At 48.0% G+C, this 17,894-nt stretch overlaps 1 protein-coding gene across 6 annotated transcripts in view; it reads left to right on the forward strand.

Annotated features, from left to right (window-relative positions):
- The window catches only part of IL12B (interleukin 12B), a 54,208-nt gene extending 36,572 nt beyond the window's left edge, over positions 1 to 17,636 (forward strand). For 3 of the 6 annotated variants that reach the window (XM_064725045.1, XM_064725047.1, XM_064725049.1), the window contains exons 2-9: positions 8,234 to 8,316; positions 11,171 to 11,255; positions 12,488 to 12,775; positions 13,463 to 13,574; positions 14,470 to 14,663; positions 15,382 to 15,527; positions 17,193 to 17,308; positions 17,392 to 17,636. In XM_064725045.1, coding sequence (XP_064581115.1) covers positions 8,234 to 8,316; positions 11,171 to 11,255; positions 12,488 to 12,775; positions 13,463 to 13,574; positions 14,470 to 14,663; positions 15,382 to 15,527; positions 17,193 to 17,308; positions 17,392 to 17,395 — 1,028 coding nt within the window. In that variant the 3' untranslated portion in view covers positions 17,396 to 17,636. Of the gene's footprint in view, positions 1 to 32; positions 149 to 6,250; positions 6,341 to 8,233; positions 8,317 to 11,170; positions 11,256 to 12,487; positions 12,776 to 13,462; positions 13,575 to 14,469; positions 14,664 to 15,381; positions 15,528 to 17,192; positions 17,313 to 17,391 lie in introns of those variants that run through there. The other 3 variants (XM_064725048.1, XM_064725050.1, XM_064725046.1) reach the window with 3 other exon arrangements.
- Positions 17,637 to 17,894: the final 258 nt, after the last annotated feature.

Genomic DNA, 17,894 nt, shown 5'->3' on the forward strand with positions numbered 1-17,894 from the left:
CAGGAACTGGTTTGTGCTGGGCTGGTTTAGCCTTTCACTCTCTGGTGAAATTGTTTTCTGCTGAGCTCTCCAGACGTGATCCCAGCACTGGTGTCAGTCAGGATTGACGCTGATTTTCTTGGGACAAACAAGAATTCCTTTGCCAAAGGTATTTATGGCTACAACTGCCAGAGCAGAGCTCTCTCCAATGGTTCCTAATCTCAGGCATTAATTAGAGGTGCAGGAAGCTGACCCAGGACGTTTGAAGTTGATATTATTTTTCTTACAGGTGCAAACAAGTGTTGCATAAGAATATCAATGTTTAACCGCTGAGCTTGTCCCGGGTGTGTTCCTGGGGAGGTTCTGCAATGCAGGGCTTTTCCTGCTGCCTCTCCTGGCCTCAGGAATTCCAGAGCTGAGGGAGCCAGCCCAGCTTTCCCTCAGCTCTGAGTGCTGAAATCAAAACAGATGGGACCCTTGATTTTTCATGTAGGAAAGCTGAATGTTTATTGCACAGCTCATGTTTGTATAGGAATATTAGAAAGAACTGTGTTAATCCAATTGGTTAAGTGAACTCCAAAAATCTCTATTTCATAACAATGCACTGACAGTTTATTGCTCAGTAAAGGGGCAGGGTGCATGTTCCTTAAACTCCTCTATTTTTTGTTAGTTTGCATATTTTCTTCATGGATTCCTACAGGGTTTTTTACAGGTGCAGACTGTTTTTCTTACTAGAATAGGTTATTTAATTGTCATTCTCTTAATTCCTTCTCAGGGGAACTTAAGCTGGTTCCTAGCTGTACTGAGCAGAAGCAGGGCTTGAGCTTGGGTTTTACAAAGCTTTTCTTTATGAGGTCTGTAACCTCCGAGGAGTTTGGGGTGTGGCAGCGGCAGGTGAAGCCAAGGCAGGTGCTGGGCTCACTCTGAGCCCCACGGTGGCCGCCACCACGGAAGGAAGTCGTGTCCCTTGTGGTGGAAGCCGCTCTTGATTGAGTCCCTGCTGCTGGGGAAGCTCTGATGGAGAGCAAAGGAAGTCCCCAGCTCCTGGGTCACACAGAGACTGGGGCTGTTTGCAGCACTGCCAGCACTGTCCTGGCCATTTCAACTCTAGGAATAAGCAGGAAAAGCCAGAAATATAGGGGAAAATGGAGTGATGGGTTTGTGGCTAAAATAGCTCATAAACAAATGGATTTTGGGGGCAAATGAGTCCTTGTGCCCTGCAGCTCTGCCCTGTGGGACTGGAAAGAGAGTTTCATTCATTTTCCAGCTGGAAATTGTGAGGATTGTCCCCCCAGTCCTTCAGAGCAGAGCCCACACTCGCTGCGTGAGAGCTGCAGGGCTCTCACATTCATTTACTGGCCAGGAAAAATCCTCCTCCCCCTGCAATCTGCAAGTTCCAGTTTCATTCCTCCATACCCTGCCCACAGTGAGAGCAGAACCCAGCAGAGATCTCCTCTCCTGGGATCAAATGAGCTCCCAGATGTGCAAAAAGCAGTGAGTTTTTAATTGGAATTGTGTTTCCATAGCCCTGTGTACAGGATCATCCCAAAAAAAAGCATCATGTTCAATTTTTTTTTTTTTTTTGGCAAAAAACAACCCAAAATACAAAGCCATGAGCATTTTAAATGTGAAACACATCCTTTACTTGTTTGTTTGGGTTTTTTTTCCGTATCTCCTCAGGCAAATCACAAAATTCCTGCTCAGCTCCAGGGATTTACTGGCATGAGTCAATTATTCCACCTGGGTGAAGGACACCTTTCTGTGGGGCTGTTGAGGTGTTTAATCAGGGTGATGTCAGAGCTCAGGGAGGAGCAAGGGAGCACAATTCCCAAAATGAGCAACTGCAGGCACATCCTCATGCTGGCTGCCCCCAGCAGGAGCAGATGTGCTCACTCCAGGCAGGAGTTTCATCATTCTCCTGGGAAAGTCCTTGCTGGAAGTTCCCTCATGCAAAGCCTTCTCCTCACTCTGAATTATTCACAGCCTGGTGCCACCGAGCTGCAGGAACAGGGATGTGCTGCAGGAGCTGCCCTGGGGCACCCCAGGACAGGGAAATGGGAGAAATGGATTTGTAAAATCCTCAAAACCTGACTGGAAGCTCACCCAGCCTTGTACAGCTGTGTGTGCAAACTCTGAGGTGAGCTGTGCTGCCTTAGGGAGGCCATAGGATAGAAATCACATTGTTGAGAGAGAGACTGAGCTGGAAACAAGCTTCAAAAGATGGCTTTGCAAAAAAAAAAAATCAGAATTAGAACTGTGAGAGATGCATTGTAGCAGGACCTTGTGGGGTAAAAATATAGGTGATTGGTGCTAAATATAGGAAAAAATATAGGTGATTGGTGTTAAATATAGGTTCAAATATAGGTAAAAATATAGGTGATTGGTGCTGAATATAGCTTAAAATATAGGTAAAAATTTTGGTGATTTGTGTTAAATATAGGTTAAAATATAGGTGGTTGGTGTTAAATATAGCTTAAAATATAGGTGATTAGTTATTAATATATAACCTATTAAGTATAGGTTAAAATATAGGTAATTGGTCTTAAATGCAGATTAAAATATGGGTAAAAATATAGGTGATTTGTGTTAAATATAGGTTAAAATATAGGTGGTTTGGGTTAAATATAGGTTAAAATATAGGTAAAAATAGAGGTGGTTGGTGTTGGAAGTAACAGCAGCATTGTGTGGCAAAAGCTAATAAGCTGAAAAACATTTCTAAGGTTTTGTAACCAGCAATAGAATAGATAGAATGACATTGAGTTTTACATCTCTAATGTCTCACCCTTCATTGAGACTGATAATGGAATAAAACCTTTAAAAATGCATCTCAGTTCCCTGTCTCTGTAAAAGCTGGGAAAACCAACAAGGGACCATGGGGATTGTCCCAATTCCTGAGGTTTTGGCACCAAAATCTGCCCTGTCCCAGTCAGAAATGTGTGGCAGCACCAAAGTGAGCTGGAGGAGGATTTGCCATTGAACAATCTCCCATTTCTGCTGTGGGTCCTGGAAACCCTCTCCTGGCAGAGCTCCTGAATTTCAATTTTAAAATTGTCCATTTGTTCCATGGCTGCAGCAGAGGGGTTACAGCAATGAGTGTGATGTCACAGAGCAGCCCTGGAGTAATTCCAAAATTTTCTTTGGCTTTCAGAAGTTCAGGAACATATCAGTGGCTCACTGGTGAAAAGTTTTTGCTTTCCAAATAGGTCTTGTATGATCTCATTCCCTCAGTCATGGGAGGCGTCAGAGCTCTTATTACATTATTTAAAGTTTCTTTTCCCCACCTTGAGGAACTTGGAATTTTCTGACAGATAAAAAATGGTGTGACAAGATGCCTGGATCCTGCTGGGCGTTGAGTGTTCCTGGGAGCTCCTGAATCCCTTCTCCTAAATCCCATCCTCAGCTGGGTCCTCAGGCTTTAGCATGAAATTATTGATGCATTAATAATCAATAGCAAAATAGGAAATTGTCACAAGTTCCTTTTTCTTCCAGGTATGTCCCTGGGAGCTTTAATTACAGAATAATGGAATATCCTGGGCTGGAAGGGACCCTCAGGGATCACCAGTGCAGCTCCTGGACACCCCAACAGCTCCAGCCTGTCCTTGAGAGCATTGTCCAAACTCTCCTGGGACCCAGAATGGCTTGGCTGGGCTTTGTCTGAAAACTCCTTTTCTAGGAGCTGTCAGACAAAGAAAATGCTCCTTGAATTTCAATGAAATGAATTTGCTGGGCTTTTCCCTTGACTTTCAGTTTGCAATGTTATTTCCCCACCCCCAGCACTGTAACACAGCCCAAGCAGAGCTGCTGGTGGAGTTCAGAGTTACAACATCCCCAAGAAATGAGTGCAGCTCCAGAGAAGAGCTCAGCTTGCAGCTGGCTCCTCCAACTGGGTGCTGCCAGGCTTATATCAGTGTCAGATTTATATCAATGTCAGGTTTTTATCTATGTCAGATTTATATCAATGTCAGGTTTTTATCAATGTCAGATTAAGCTCAGTGTCAGGTTTTTATCAGTGTCAGGTTTTTATCGATGTCAGATTGAGCTCAGTGTGAGGTTGATCTCAGTGACAGGATTATATCACTGTCAGGTTTATATCAATGTCAGATCTCAGTATCAGGTTTTTATCAATGTCAGATTTATATCAATGTCAGGTTAAACCCAGTGTGAGGTTGATCTCAGTGTCAGGTTTATATCAATGTCAGGTTTATCTCAGTGTCAGGTTTATATTAATGTCAAATACCAGTGTCAAATTTTTATCAATGTCAGGTTTATATCAATGTCAGATTGAGCTCAGTGTGAGGTTGATCTCAGTCAGGATTATCTCAGTGTTGGGTTTATATCAATGTGAGATTGATCTCAGTGTCAGGTTTATATCAAGTCAGGATTATCTGTCAGATTGATCTCAATCAGGATTATCTCAGAGTGAGGTTTATATGAAGTCAGGCTAATCCCAGAGTGAGGTTTATATGAAGTCAGGCTAATCCCAGTGCCAGGTTAATCCCAGAGTGAGGTTTATATGAAGTCAGGCTAATCCCAGTGCCAGGTTTGTGGTGGCAGCAGGGCTGGTACCAGAGGAGCAGGGATCTGCACTTTGGAGCAGCACTGAACCATCTCCCCGTGCATGCCCTGGGAGGAGCCTGAGCCAGAGAGGACTGATAACTCTAATTCTGCAATAAATCTAACAGAAATACCAATTGCCCTTGGATCCCTGCCCCACGTTCCTGAGCACCTGTGAAGATTTGCAAAAGCATCTCAAGGAATTAAGCACCCAAATCCCATTGACTCTGCAGAGTCATTTACTGTAGAAAATGAGATTTGGCTCTTAACCCCCTTTGGAAATGTGACACCTTGCTTTGCCTCCCTTTACAAATCCCTGTGCAAGGCCCTTCTGGCTCTTCCTGCTCCTGTATCCCCCTGGGGCTGTCCCCAACCCAGGGTTTGTGCAGAGACCCCCGGACTCTGGGGGTTACACTCTGTGAGCTCCTGGGGCAGCACCACGAGCTGAAATCCCCTTTTCCCTTCCCTCAGCGGGCACCAGCTCCTCTCCACGGGTCCCAGGTGCCACCCTGGGCTGGGCACAGCTCCCACCTGGGTTTGGGAACTGCGTCAGCCTGGGCTTGGTTAGGGCAGAGCTCAGTGGTGTCCTGTCCATCCTCCTGTCCCCTCCACCCCAGGAGGGGGAGAGTCCCAACATCCCCATCCCGGCCAGCTGCTCCAGTGCTGCCAAAACCAAATTCATCTCTGGCCCATAAAGCTCCTTGGAGCTTTAAGTTGGATATCTTTTTTCCCTGTAGTTTGTATTTTTCTGAATTAGTTTTTCTCACTTGGTTAAGTGATTCCATGGAGTGGCTTAATGGGAAATTTTTAGGAGAATTCATTGGTGCACTAATATAACACAGTATTTCCTGATGAATTCATATACATGGCTGAATTACAGATTAAGAATTATAGAATAATATATAGATTACAGATAAAGAGCAGTGTTCCCTTCTCAGTGCTACTGCATTAAAAATCCTGGGAACAAAAGTTGATCTTTGGCATTAATCTGCCAATGGACGTCCATGGAAAATGGATTCCAAGTAGAGGAATCATACAGATTATACACTTTTTATAATTATTCCTTTTCCCTAAGTTACACAGGGTTTTTTCCTGGATTGGGGTGATTTCTTCGTCATTTCACAAAGCAAAAATGCTAAAAAAGGAAACCTCTTTTCAAATAGGCCTTTTCTGCCAAAAAGGAGTTTTTCCTCAGCATTAACCAAATCACAGACAGGGTTTGCACATTCTCTGTCAGTGTCAGAGGGGAAGCAGAGTGAGGAGATGGGGAGAAGCTGCTCCCCTCCAAATTTCCCCTTCAGAATCAATGAGCTCATAGTGGAAAACCAGGCTGTCATCGAAAGAGCTTTTCACAATCTCTGTGTTTTAATATTTAAAAATTCCTCTGGTGGATCACAGGAAACCATCCCATCATGGGAGTTCCACCCAGAGCTGTCTGTGCTCCAGGGCTGGTTTTTGGGATTCTTGGCATAAATTTGGTCACCAGGGCACTCCATGTGTGCTGGGACCAGAGCTGAGCCAAGGGAATTAGGAAGGCTTGGTGCAAACACACTGAAAATGTGCATTTGTTTGTATGAATGATGAGGTGTTTATTTGTATTTGTCCATGTTCCAGCAGCGAGCAGGCACTTGAAGAGCTTTGCTGAGCTCTGCATTAGTCACTGTGACTACAGAGACGTGCAGCCATGGAGGCAGAAAAGGGATGGTGAGCAGGAAATGTGCCCACGAATTCACTGCTGCCCTGATTTGAATCTGGGACTGACCTCACTCACTGCCTGTCACTGCTGGAATCACAAAAGGGATTTTGGGTATTGCAAATTGTCTTAAATGGGGACAAACCTGTGCCCAGCCTGGGCTGTCTGTCCCTTGTGCCCAGGCTGTGTTTGCAGCACCAGGGGAGGGGTCCCAGCCCCCTGAGCTGCTCCTCACTCCACAGTGGGCTCTGGGCATGGGGATGAGCAGGGCAGCTGGCAATGGTGCCCAGCACAGCCTGCTCTGAGCTGCCCTCACAGCATGAGAGGGGGCACCTTTGGCACCTGCAATGCTTTGGGAGTGCCCAGAGCTCCATCCTGCCCCTTCTGGCACTGCCACAGAGCTCAGGGGAGCAGTCAGGGGCTGCTGCTCAGTTCTGTGCCAGGAATGGCCCCATGGGCCCCTCTGAGCCACATCCAGCTTTTGGGATGGGAAGGGAGCAGATTTGGGGTTGTTCAGCTTTTGGGATGGAAGGGAGCAGATTTGGGGTTGTTCAGCATTTGGGATGGGTGGGAAGGGTGCAGATTTGGGACTATTCAGCATTTGGGATGGAAGGGAGCAGATTTGGGGTTATTCAGCATTTGGGATGGGTGGGAAGGGCGCAGATTTGGGACTATTCAGCATTTGGGATGGAAGGGAGCACTGTTCTCCTCCCCTCAGCCCCGGTGCTCTGCCCGTGCCCGGCTCTGCCAGCAGCTCTGGCACAGGGAATTCCCGTGTTTGAGGAGCAGGCTGGGCACCCTGGGATGGGCACGGAGTCATCAGGGCCACCTGGGGATGCAGGGCCTGTGCCTGTGTCCTGGGGCATGGCAAGGAGTCACAGCTCAGCCCCAAAGGTGGGTGTGACCCCGCTCCAGCCACGTTTCTTCCTGGCCCCACCTGGAGGGACAGGACAGGGGAAGGGATCCCCGTGCCGGAGGGCAGGGATGGATGGGATGCTGGGAATTGGGAATTGTTCCAGGGACACATCTCCCTGCTGCCCCTGCATCCCTGGCAGTGCCCCAGGCCAGGCTGGGCAGGGCTGGGAGCCCCTGGGACAGCGGGAGGTGTCCCTGCCATGGCAGAACTGGAATAGATAATTTTTAAGGTCCCTTCCAACCCAAACCGTTCTGGGATTCTCTAGCAAAGGAACAGGATTCTGGCACTACAATCCCTGCAGTGTGGGAATCCTGCCCCTGGAATTGAGTTGTGTCTCCATTAATTCCTAAAGTGACTGTGTCAGGTTGAGTTTAAACCCGTTTTTTTTAAGCAGTGTTTGCCTGGCAAATAATAAGAATTGTGTTCAATTACTTCACAAACAATAAAAGAAAAATCCACACAGCCTTTCCTCATTTTCAAAGGCCATGTGGAGCACAGGGCTCTTCTTAACCCTGAGGTCTAAAAGAAACACCAGGTTCAGGTTATATTTAAAATCTGCAGCAAAATAATGTGCAAATATCAGGTATCTCTAAGCTAGAACTAATTGTTTATTTTCTGGTTGACTCAAGTCTCAATTCATAGAACAAACACAACTCAAACCCAGCAATTAAAAATTAATGTTCCCTTTCCTGCTGATTGATGTGGGAGCTGGGATTAGAGGTCATGTAATTATCTCATGCTTATCAGGTAGAAAGAGTTTTAGTTCATTGAACTTTCTCTTTCTGTCTCCATTCTGTGATTCCCATCAGACATTTGGGAGTTTATTATCTCCTCACTCTTCCTCTGTGGTGAAGAGACAGAATGAGAGACAGAAAACCAGCAAGGAAAGGAAATGACTCTGGCAAACCACTAAAGGTCGCTTTACAATCTCATAATTTCATTTCCTCCTTGAAGTTTACCTGGGAGTCCCAAATAATTTTTTTTTTTGGCTGTAGCTGTGGCCCAATGTGAAGTAGGAACTGCAGCCACGTGTTGCAATCCTGTGGTATTGTGGTGACAGGAGGGTTTATAAACTCCCCTTTCCTCTGCAGACTTTGGGACCAGAACTTTGTTTCCTCCACATCTCAGAGCCAAGCTCCAGCTGCAGCTCCAGCCAGAGGCTCCCCAGGCAACGGTGAGAACTCATTTCTTCTTTGTTCTAATGCAAATTTAGAATTATTTAACTGAGAGTGGATTGGAATAGTCTTGGGGACGTTTTCCTCAGGGCAGTGTTTATGTCCTGATAAAGTTCAGCACGTGATGTGCACCTGTGAATACTGCTGGGGCTGTACCCTGTGTCAGCAGGCAGTAACAATCCTTTTATTGACCAGGGTTGGTGTTCTGGGCTGGCAGTGCTGCCAAACTCCTTTACCTGGCTGCTCTGCCCCAGTGGCTCCTGCCTGAGCTGGGGCTGGCCCAGGTGAGCTCCAGAGGTTCCTTCCTGACAGGAATCCTTGGAGATTCCCAGTGAAGGAACCTGGGCTCAGCCCCAGCCCTCGAGCTCCACAGGGGACACCAAGGACACTCTGTCCCTGTGCCAGGTGAGACCCCACCTGCAGAACCTCCTGCCCTGGGGTCTCCAACATCAGCAGGACCTGGAGCTGCTGCAGAGAGCCCTGAGGAGCCCCAGAGCTGCTCCAGGGCTGGAGCCAGGCTGGGAGAGCTGGGAAGGTTCACCTGGAGAGGAGAAGGATCCAGGGAGAGCTCAGGGCCTGAAGGGGCTCCAGGAGAGCTGGAGAGGGGCTGGGGACAGGGGATGGAGGGACAGGACACAGGGAATGGCTCCCAGTGCCAGAGGGCAGGGATGGATGGGAGATTGGGAATTCCTGGTTGGGATGGGATGCCCAGAGCAGCTGGGGCTGCCCCTGCATCCCTGGCAGTGCCCAAGGCCAGGCTGGACATTGGGGCACCCTGGGACAGTGGGAGGTGTCCCTGCCATGGCAGGGTGGCACTGGGTGGGATTTAGGGTCCCTTCCAACCCAAGCAGTTCCATGACTCTGTGATTCCCTGATTCTCTGAACATTTGGAGCTGGAATATTCTCATTTCCGAAATGCTCGGGCACTCACTGGTGTTGTTCAGAATCTGAGTTTATTTCTGATTAATTTTTCAATACAATGTTGAGATGGGGGAGGGATCCTCTCCCACATCTGCAATGTGAATCATTTCCATGCAAATTGTTGAGTGTTTTCATCAAAAACCTGAATCATGCAGCTTCTCCCTCAAAGAGGAGAAACTTTTCTGTTTTGGAGGTTTTAGTTGTGATGAATGGAAGAGAAGGCACAAGTCCCACTGCTCTACCCCAGTCTGAGCTGCTGTTTTGATGTTTTGATGTTCAGTTTCAGGTTTATGAAGTGTGGTGACCAATTTCATGTTTCTGTGACAGAAACCAGCAATTTTCAGAAAGTTGCCAAATGAATCTTTCTGTTGGAAATTCCAGCTAATCCTGCCTGAAATCTAAGAGTGTAATGAAGCAGTTATTAGCACTGCTAATAGGATATGATAGATTTTAGAGCTTTTTTCCAAACCTAAACTATTCTGTCATTTCTGTCCAATAATAACTGGCTTTTCCCTGAGCTTTGTGCCCCTCTCTGAGCACAGCAGGAGCTGCTGCCTCTCCTGGACACTCTCCAGACACTTTATTGGAGCTTCTGGTCCCATTAAGAGCTGGGTACAAATCCAAAGGGCACAGGATGATTTGTGACCAGGATTTAGGATGCCCAGAACAGCAGGAGCTGTACTAGGAACTGATGGGCTCAGGAATGCACTCTGCTCTCCAGGAATCGGGAGGACTACTCCTTTTTCATTACAAAAAGAGTGGTTTGGGAGGAAAAAACAACAACTCAAACCACTTAATTTTGTGTTTTTCACCTGCATTCAGCCTCTCACTGTAGTTAGAATAGGCTTTGAAAATGACATTGACCATCTCTTTCTTGAAGGGATTTTATTTCTGTTAATTTGGTTTACTCTCAGTTTTAAAGGTCTAGAAGTGCATCTAAATAACTGGTTTTTAGAGTTTAAAAATTAGAGTTTTAAAAAATTAGAGTTTTTACGCACCCAGTAGTAATGACAGTATTTGGCAAAGGTGTTTGGTGTTTTATGGAGAGTTCTGGTGGTATTTGGGATGAATTCAGGAGAAATATCCATTTGTATGTTGGACATAGAGCAGCAATGATCTCCACTCCCAGCCCTTCCTGCGGACAGAGCTGGGCGCTGAACCCAACAGGAATTTTGCCTGGAATTGTTCACAAGCTCAGGCTGTGAGAGCTCAGGAGGATCCCAGAACCAGGAGCAGAACTGGAGCTGGCCCAGCTCTGCTCTGGGCACTGGCCCTGCTGTCACCTGCTCAGAGATGGAGACAGAGCCCAGCAGAACCTTCAGCAGCTCCTTGGGCTCGTCCTCAACCCTTTGCTTTAGTGGAACTGCTGATGAGCTGGGCCAAACTGGGCTTTGGGTGGGTGGAAGGTGATGCCTTTGATCCTTCAGGGCAGTGCCCTGGCCATGGGGAATCATGGAATCACCGGGGCTGGGAAAGAGCTTTGGGATCCCCAGCCCAGGCTGTGCCCATCCCCAGCCTGTGCCAGTGCCACCTCCAGGGATGGGGATCCAAACCTGCTGGGCAGCCCCTGATCCTTCATCCAGTGCCTTTTCCATGGAATTGGTCTCACTGGACCAAGCAGGGCTTTTCCTGCACAAGGAACATTTAACAAAGGACCAGCCCAGAGCCACTCACACAATTCCCTTGGAGTGATTCCTTCTCTGAACTGCCTTGGCATGAGAATCCTAAATGGATCAAAATCATGGCTCCAGCTCCAGCACAAACCTGAGATTCCATTTTGAAGGGATCCCAGAGTTCTCAGAATGGGAAGATGCTCCTCAGCTCACTGGACTCATTTTGTGTCCTTGTCACCCTGCCCAGCCCCAGCCTGACTTTGGAGCACACTCAGCCAACCTCAGTGAAGTTTAATAATTGGTTTTTTCTCCCCGACAGATGTCTCACCTCCTCTGTGCCTTACTGTCCCTGCTTTCCTTTGCTGCCCTACTGGAAAGTGCCCAGTGGAAACTGCAGGAAAATGGTAAAGAAATCTCTAAATAGACCTAAAACTTTGGAATTATAATTGTGGCCTCTAGCACAGGACCTGTTGACTCCTGTATCTTAGGCCAAGGCCATATGTTTATTTCTTTGACCATAATTAATTGGAGTTCATGGAAGAATATTAAAAAGTCCTAAAATGTCAACAGCATATTTGCAACATTTGCATTAGCAACTGTTTTATTTCCTATTCCTTCTCCTCGTGTTGAAAGTCTCAGTCACACAGCCTGGATGCAAAAACTGTGACTAAGGGAACAGCCCTAAAAAAACAAGGGAAGAATCAGTTGTGAAAAAGAAAATATATTTCTGAGTAAAACCTAAAACCTAGAAATAGTTTATGAGCTTCTCTGGTAAAGATATAAATAAATAATATAAATATAAATATAAATATAAATATAAATATAAATATAATAATTGTTTATTACCTACCCTACATTTCCACAAATTATTTACCATTTGTGAAAATATAGGGTAGGTAATGAACAATTATTTTGAATAATTTATCAGAAAATTGGGCTAAATTCAGATTGTCTTCTCTTTCAATTACTTATCCTTACATTAAAATGAATATTTATCCTGGGGGTTCCCTGGGAGGGATTGGATGCTGAAAGCAGCAAATCTTTGCCAGCATTGAGAGTAAACTCTGAGTTTGAAGATTCCCTTTGCCCGTGTCCACAGGGAGTTTGGGAGACTCCTGAACTTCCTAGAGCTGAGCGTTTGCTGCCAGTTGGGATCCCGTGTTGGACAGGTGTTGGGAGTTTGGCTGGCTAAGGACTGGAAAAGTACAAAACCGTGGCTAATTCCAAGTCCTGCACCTGCAAGATAGCATGTCCTTGGGCCTAGCTGTAGTAGGATAACAAACAGTGAAAGAGACATGAGAAAAGAGAGATGTAACCCCTAAGGAATGAGGAAGAGTTCATGGTATAGTTTAACCAATAGATTGCTTGGCTTACAGAATATTCATAAGCTTATTATTTGCTGTATAAGTGTTTGATACTTTTTTCAATAAACTGGACCTGAAGGACCTGAGGGACCGGGACCGGACCGGACCTGAGGGCCATGATGAACCAACTGGTGTCCTGGTCCCCTTCCTTTGACAGACAGGTTTCTCAGGGTTTCTCCTCTGTGGAAAAGCCTCCCTGGGGAGCTGAGGGGCCAGGCAGGGCTCAGCCTGGTCATTGTGAGCAGCTCTGATGTCTCCTCTGCCCTGCCCAGTGTTTGTCATCGACTCACGGTGGGACGCCGAGGCCCCGGCCACCGCGGTGGAGCTGAGCTGCGACAGCCCCGAGGAGGCCGTGCTCTGGAGAAAGGACTCCAGCCCCTTCCAGGAGGGGAAGCAGAGAGGGAAGACCCTGAGGGTGGCAGTGAAGGAGCTCCCGGACGGCGGCAACTACAGCTGTGTGAGCCAGGAGAGCCTGAGGGTGCTGAGCTCCAGCCTGCTGCTCATCGCCAGGATCGGCCCTGACGGGACCATCCTCAGGGACATCCTCAAATCCTTCCAGGGTACGGCCCCAGGGCTGGCATTGTCCTGATCAGCCTGTGGATATGGCCTTGCAAAGGTGTTCTCTGTGCTGGCAATGCCAGAAAATCATCCCTCCTGTGGCTCTGGGCAGGGCAGCACAGGAACCAGGGCCATGGGATTTATTTGGGATTCTCCAGGCTGATAGGGTGGAGGGATGGGAGGAATTCCTGGTTTGGAAAATCAGGGTTATGTGACAGGAGCCAGGGAAGGGCTGGGGCTGGGCCAGGGCAGGGACAGGCTGGATTTTGGGAAAGGTTCTTCCCCAGAGGATGCTGGCACTGCCCAGGCTCCCCAGGCATGGGCACAGCCTGAGGCTGCCAGAGCTCCAGAAGGGCTTGGACACCACTCCAGGGTGGGATTTTGGGGCTGGGCAGTTGGACTCCATGGTCTTTGTGGGTCTCTTCCAGCTCAGGAGATTTCAGGATTCTGGGAACTGGCAGAACCAGGGCCTGGCCCAGGTTTGAAGTGCAGCCACTTGGGCCTCTCCATTCAGGAGACAAACCTGGGATGTTTTGCATTTTCTGCATCAGCCTCACTCATCTGAGTCTCGTATTTGAGTCCCTCATGGCGCTGCCATGGAATCTGAATTCAGGAATTGTTTCTCTCTGCCTTGGCCATTTTGGCAAACAAGAGTTAATAACTCCTGGTTTGTGTCTTTCTCTATCTAGAGCCCAACACATTTTTGAAGTGTGAGGCAAAGAACTACTCTGGCGTTTTCACATGTTCCTGGATGACAGAAAATAATCCACATGTGAAGTTCACCATCAGAAGCCTGGAAGGGTAAGAGTTTGTACTTCCCTTCACAGGGCAGCCCTTGGTGTTATTCTGTGTAGGATTTCAGGCTGTTAGGGGCAGGCAGATGGGGGGAAATCTCTTTTCCAAGTTTGAACATCCCCAAAATGTTTTGAGTCATTACTGGGACAAAGTTAACTTAAAAAGGGCATGCAAGTCACTCAGAAATTATTAAAGCCTTGAAAAAGGAATGAGTCCAAGTGGGCTGGAGTAGCCACTGGGTAACTTAAGCAATAGCAAAAGAGTCGGTGCAGGGCAGAGAGGAAGTGGAGCCAAGGCAGAAAGAACCACAGCTCCCAGGGCAGGGAGGAGTGGGAGGCTGCCCCCACTGCAGAGCACATGGCCCCGACAAGGCTGGGCTGAGGAACCCTCCAGAAACCTGTGCTGGGAACCCTGGGGGGATTTCCTGCCTCCCACTGCCCCGGGGCTTCTCCAAAGCAGGGAGTGCTCCAGCAAAGGTCACCCCAGCCTGCTGGAGGAGAATCAGCTGCCAAGGGTGCAGCTGGCTGAGAGCAAAACAGGGCCAGCCTCAGGTGGTGCTTTGCAGCTTTTGGTGTTTGCTCTCCAGTGGAGAATTCTCAGCCCTCATTCCTTCAGCAGGGTTTGGGAGAGGGCAAAGGGACAAAGGAGGAAACTGGAGCTTGCCATGGGATGGTGGGATTGGGAGATCCTGGTTTAGGTTTAAATATTAATTCCTGCTGCTGAGGCTGAGAATTGACATTAACCCATCCCACAGCACTGGGAGTGTGGCAGCTCCCACTGACCCTTTTCTGCAGCAGACAGACTTCAGGCAAACCAAAGCATTTCCTCAGCAGTGCTGCTGCTGTGGCAGCCACTGCCAGGACAATCAGCTTTCCCTGAGCCTGTCCCTGCTCTGTTCCAGCCCCCAGGGTGATGTGTCCTGCAGCAGCCCCGTGGCTGTCACCGAGGGGGCCCTGACCACCTACACTGCCCAGTGCCACAAGGAGAACTTCTGTCCCTTTGCTGAGGAGCACCAGCCCATCGACATCCTCCTGGAGGCCATCGATGAGGTGCTGTATGAGAACTACACCGCCAGCTTCTTCATCAGGGACATCAGTGAGTAGCCAGCAGCGGGAGCTGATTCTGGGCTTTGTTTTGTTGGGCGTCAGGGCTCAGCCCAGCCCTGGGAATCCCTGCCCCGTGCTCTGTGAATGTCCACCAGGCCCCAGTTACAGGAACAGGGGATGCCAGGACAGAAAAGGATGAGGAAGTGAAGCAGCAGCATCTTCCTGGCTTGTGACCTGCAGTACCCCAACACCCACAGGTCCCTGAGTGTCCCCAAAGGATGGACGTGCTTGGGAAGGGCCAAAACAGAGAATAAATCCAGCAGGCTCCTCTCTGAGAGCTGCTTAGGCCAGGGATGTTTCCCTCCTCAGCCATTCCCAGATGAGCAGCCAGGGCAGGTTCACAGACAGGCACAGGAATGAGAGGGCTCTGAGTGTGGCCACAGGGCACAGGAAAATGAGGAGCATCCCACAGAAACAGAGCTTTTCCTAAATGCATCAATGGTCAGCAGGTGCTGAAGATATTCCTGTGTGACCAGCAGAGCCCTCTGCAACTCTCTAGGCCAAAAAAAAGAAGGATTTTATACAGATTGAGTCTAGGAATGTGCTTAATTTTCCATAAAAAGCACCCAAGGCAGCTATCACTGCTCAAGGCTGCTTCTCTCTTAACCCTGAGGCTCCCAAAGCTCTTTCCCATAAAACTCTCACTGTTAACACACCAACATTCATTTGTGAACATGAATTAATTCCCTCTGTGTTTTCTCTTGCAGTAAAGCCTGACCCCCCCCAGTGCCAGCACGTGGCCACCAATGGAACAGTGACCTGGACCTACCCCAGGACCTGGAGCACCCCAAACTCCTACTTCCCTTTGACTTTCAAGGTCAAAGTTAAAAGCACCAGGAGACACAGATACCAGGTAGAAACACAACATTTGAGACACAATTTTCTTGCCTGAACGGTAGAAATCATTTTTGTATGCAAGAATAATCAACAAAAATTTAAAAAATGGTCCTGAGCCCCAAAAGTGGCAAATTGTGTCCTGGCAGAAAAAGCTTTTCCCAGGTCCATGAGCAGGAAGATCCCTGAGGAAGCTGAGGACAGAAAATCCTGTCCAGCATTGCATGGTTGTGTTTACTAATTCATGAGGAGGCTGTGCAGGGCCTCGTGAGGGAAAATCCCAATTTCCAAACCCAGAATTCCAGGATCTGTGACACAAATTTCCTCCTGTGTTGTTCATCCCTGGGCAGCTCAGGCTTTATAGGTGAATTGGAAATCAGAACTCAGTGACTCATCTGGAAGCATTTCTATGGAGAGTCTGGTCCTTGCCCCCTGATTTACAGTTAATTAATGGGATTAATTAACTGTCTCAGGGTTAAATCTCCAATGTGTGCCCAAATTACCTCAGAGACACAATGGCCTGCCTTGGAGGCAGCATCTACAATAACAGAGCTTTTCCTAAATGCATTAATGGTCAGCAGGCGCTGAAAATATTCCTGTGTGACCAGCAGAGCCCTCTGCAACCCCTCCAGGCCAAAAAAAGAAGGATGTTATCCAGATTGAGTTTAGGAATGTGCTTAATTTTCCATAAAAAAGGGAAAGCCTCTTGCCCACAGGGCAGCTGGCAGTGCCCAGTGCTGCCCTTCCTGGGTCCAGCACTGCAGGGCAGGCAGCAGGAAGGGTTATCCCGGGTTGTTATCCCGGGTTGTTATCCCGGTTCTCCGGGGCAAACCAAAGGCACCAGGGGATGTTTCCCGCTGGGATGGATCCAGCCCGTCCAGCAGATGGGGCCGTTCCCCCGGGCTCAGTCCCGGCTCCTGGAGGTGAAAATTCCTGCAGCCCTTCGGGAGGGGCTGGGGATGCTCCTGAGCAGGAGCAGCCTCTGGATCTCAGGGCTCCTGCTCTGGGAGAAGGAGGAAAAAGAGAAAAACCCAGATTAACAAACCACCCCTTTGTTTAATGAGTGTTAGGTTTGGGGTTTGGGTCATTCAGAACATCCAGCTCAGAGGGTTTGGGTCATTTACACCCTCAGTGGGTTTGGGTCTCTTTGGGACACCCCTCTCAGTGGGTTTGGGGCATTCAGAACACCAAGCTAAATGCGTTTGGGTCTCTTTGGAATACCTCCTTCCGTGGATTTGGGTCATTTAGAACATCCAGCTCAGTAGGTTTGGATCTCTTTGGGACATCTCCCTCAGTGGGTTTGAATTATTTAGAACACCAAGCTCACTGTGTTTGGGTCACTTTGGGACACCCCCTCAGTAGATTTGGGTCACTTTGGGACACCTCAGTGGGTTTGGGTCACTTTGGGACACCCCCTCAGTGGGTTTGGGTCACTTTGGGACAGTCCCTCAGCGGGTTTGGGTCATTTAGAGCATCCCCTTCAGTGGGTTTGGGTCATTTACACCCTCTCAGTGGGTTTGGGTCATTTGGGACACCCCCTCGGTGGCACCTGAGCTTCCCAGCTCTTTCTGCTGAGCTCAGGCTCTCCCAAGCCCCTGGATTTTGGGACCTTTGGGAGCCCAGGCTGTGGTGGGGGCTCGGGACCCTCGCTGGTGCCCCCCTGAAGGAGCTGTGCTGTCCCCAGGTGTACGACACGGAGGAGCAGTGGGTGCAGCTGCCCCCGGGGCCAGCTGAGGTGTGGGTGCAGGCCAGGGACCGCTGCTACCTCAGCTCCTGGAGCTCCTGGTCCTCGCTCTGCAGGTAAGGACCCAGCCAGGCTGGGCAGAACCCAGAGTTCTGATGGGAACCCACATGGAAATGGCATTTCTGATGTTATTTCACAGATAACCTGCAAGGAGGGTGGCACAGTGCTCCCAGAGAAAGCAAAGAATGAATTAGCACAAGAACAGAAGCACAATTAGAAGAGAAATTTCCATTTGAGAGTCTTAAGAAGCCATAACTTTTTTTATTTTTTGTAAGAGTTGAATGTGATCCTGATTTTGGCAGCTTCCCAGATTCAAGTTACACTTTTAGCATCCATCATGTTACATGAACAAGATTTTGACATGTTACTGGCAGCTATTATTGTATGTCCTTAGATTATTATTATTATTGTGCCTTTATTTATTTCATATTTATTTATTTATATGCTATTTATCTATTTAGTATTTATTTAGTATTTAATAGTTATTTATTTAATTATTTAGTATTTATTTATTTATTTATTTGTCTATTTATTTATTTATTGGCTTTGCAAGGCCAGTGGATGGCAGTTGCTGTTCAAACCACTGCATGTGTTAACTTATTCAGAAAGTCACTTCCTGAAAGAACTGTTTAAACCTTCCAT

This window comes from Zonotrichia leucophrys, chromosome 13 (genome assembly GCF_028769735.1).
Source record: "Zonotrichia leucophrys gambelii isolate GWCS_2022_RI chromosome 13, RI_Zleu_2.0, whole genome shotgun sequence".
NCBI lineage: Eukaryota > Metazoa > Chordata > Aves > Passeriformes > Passerellidae > Zonotrichia > Zonotrichia leucophrys.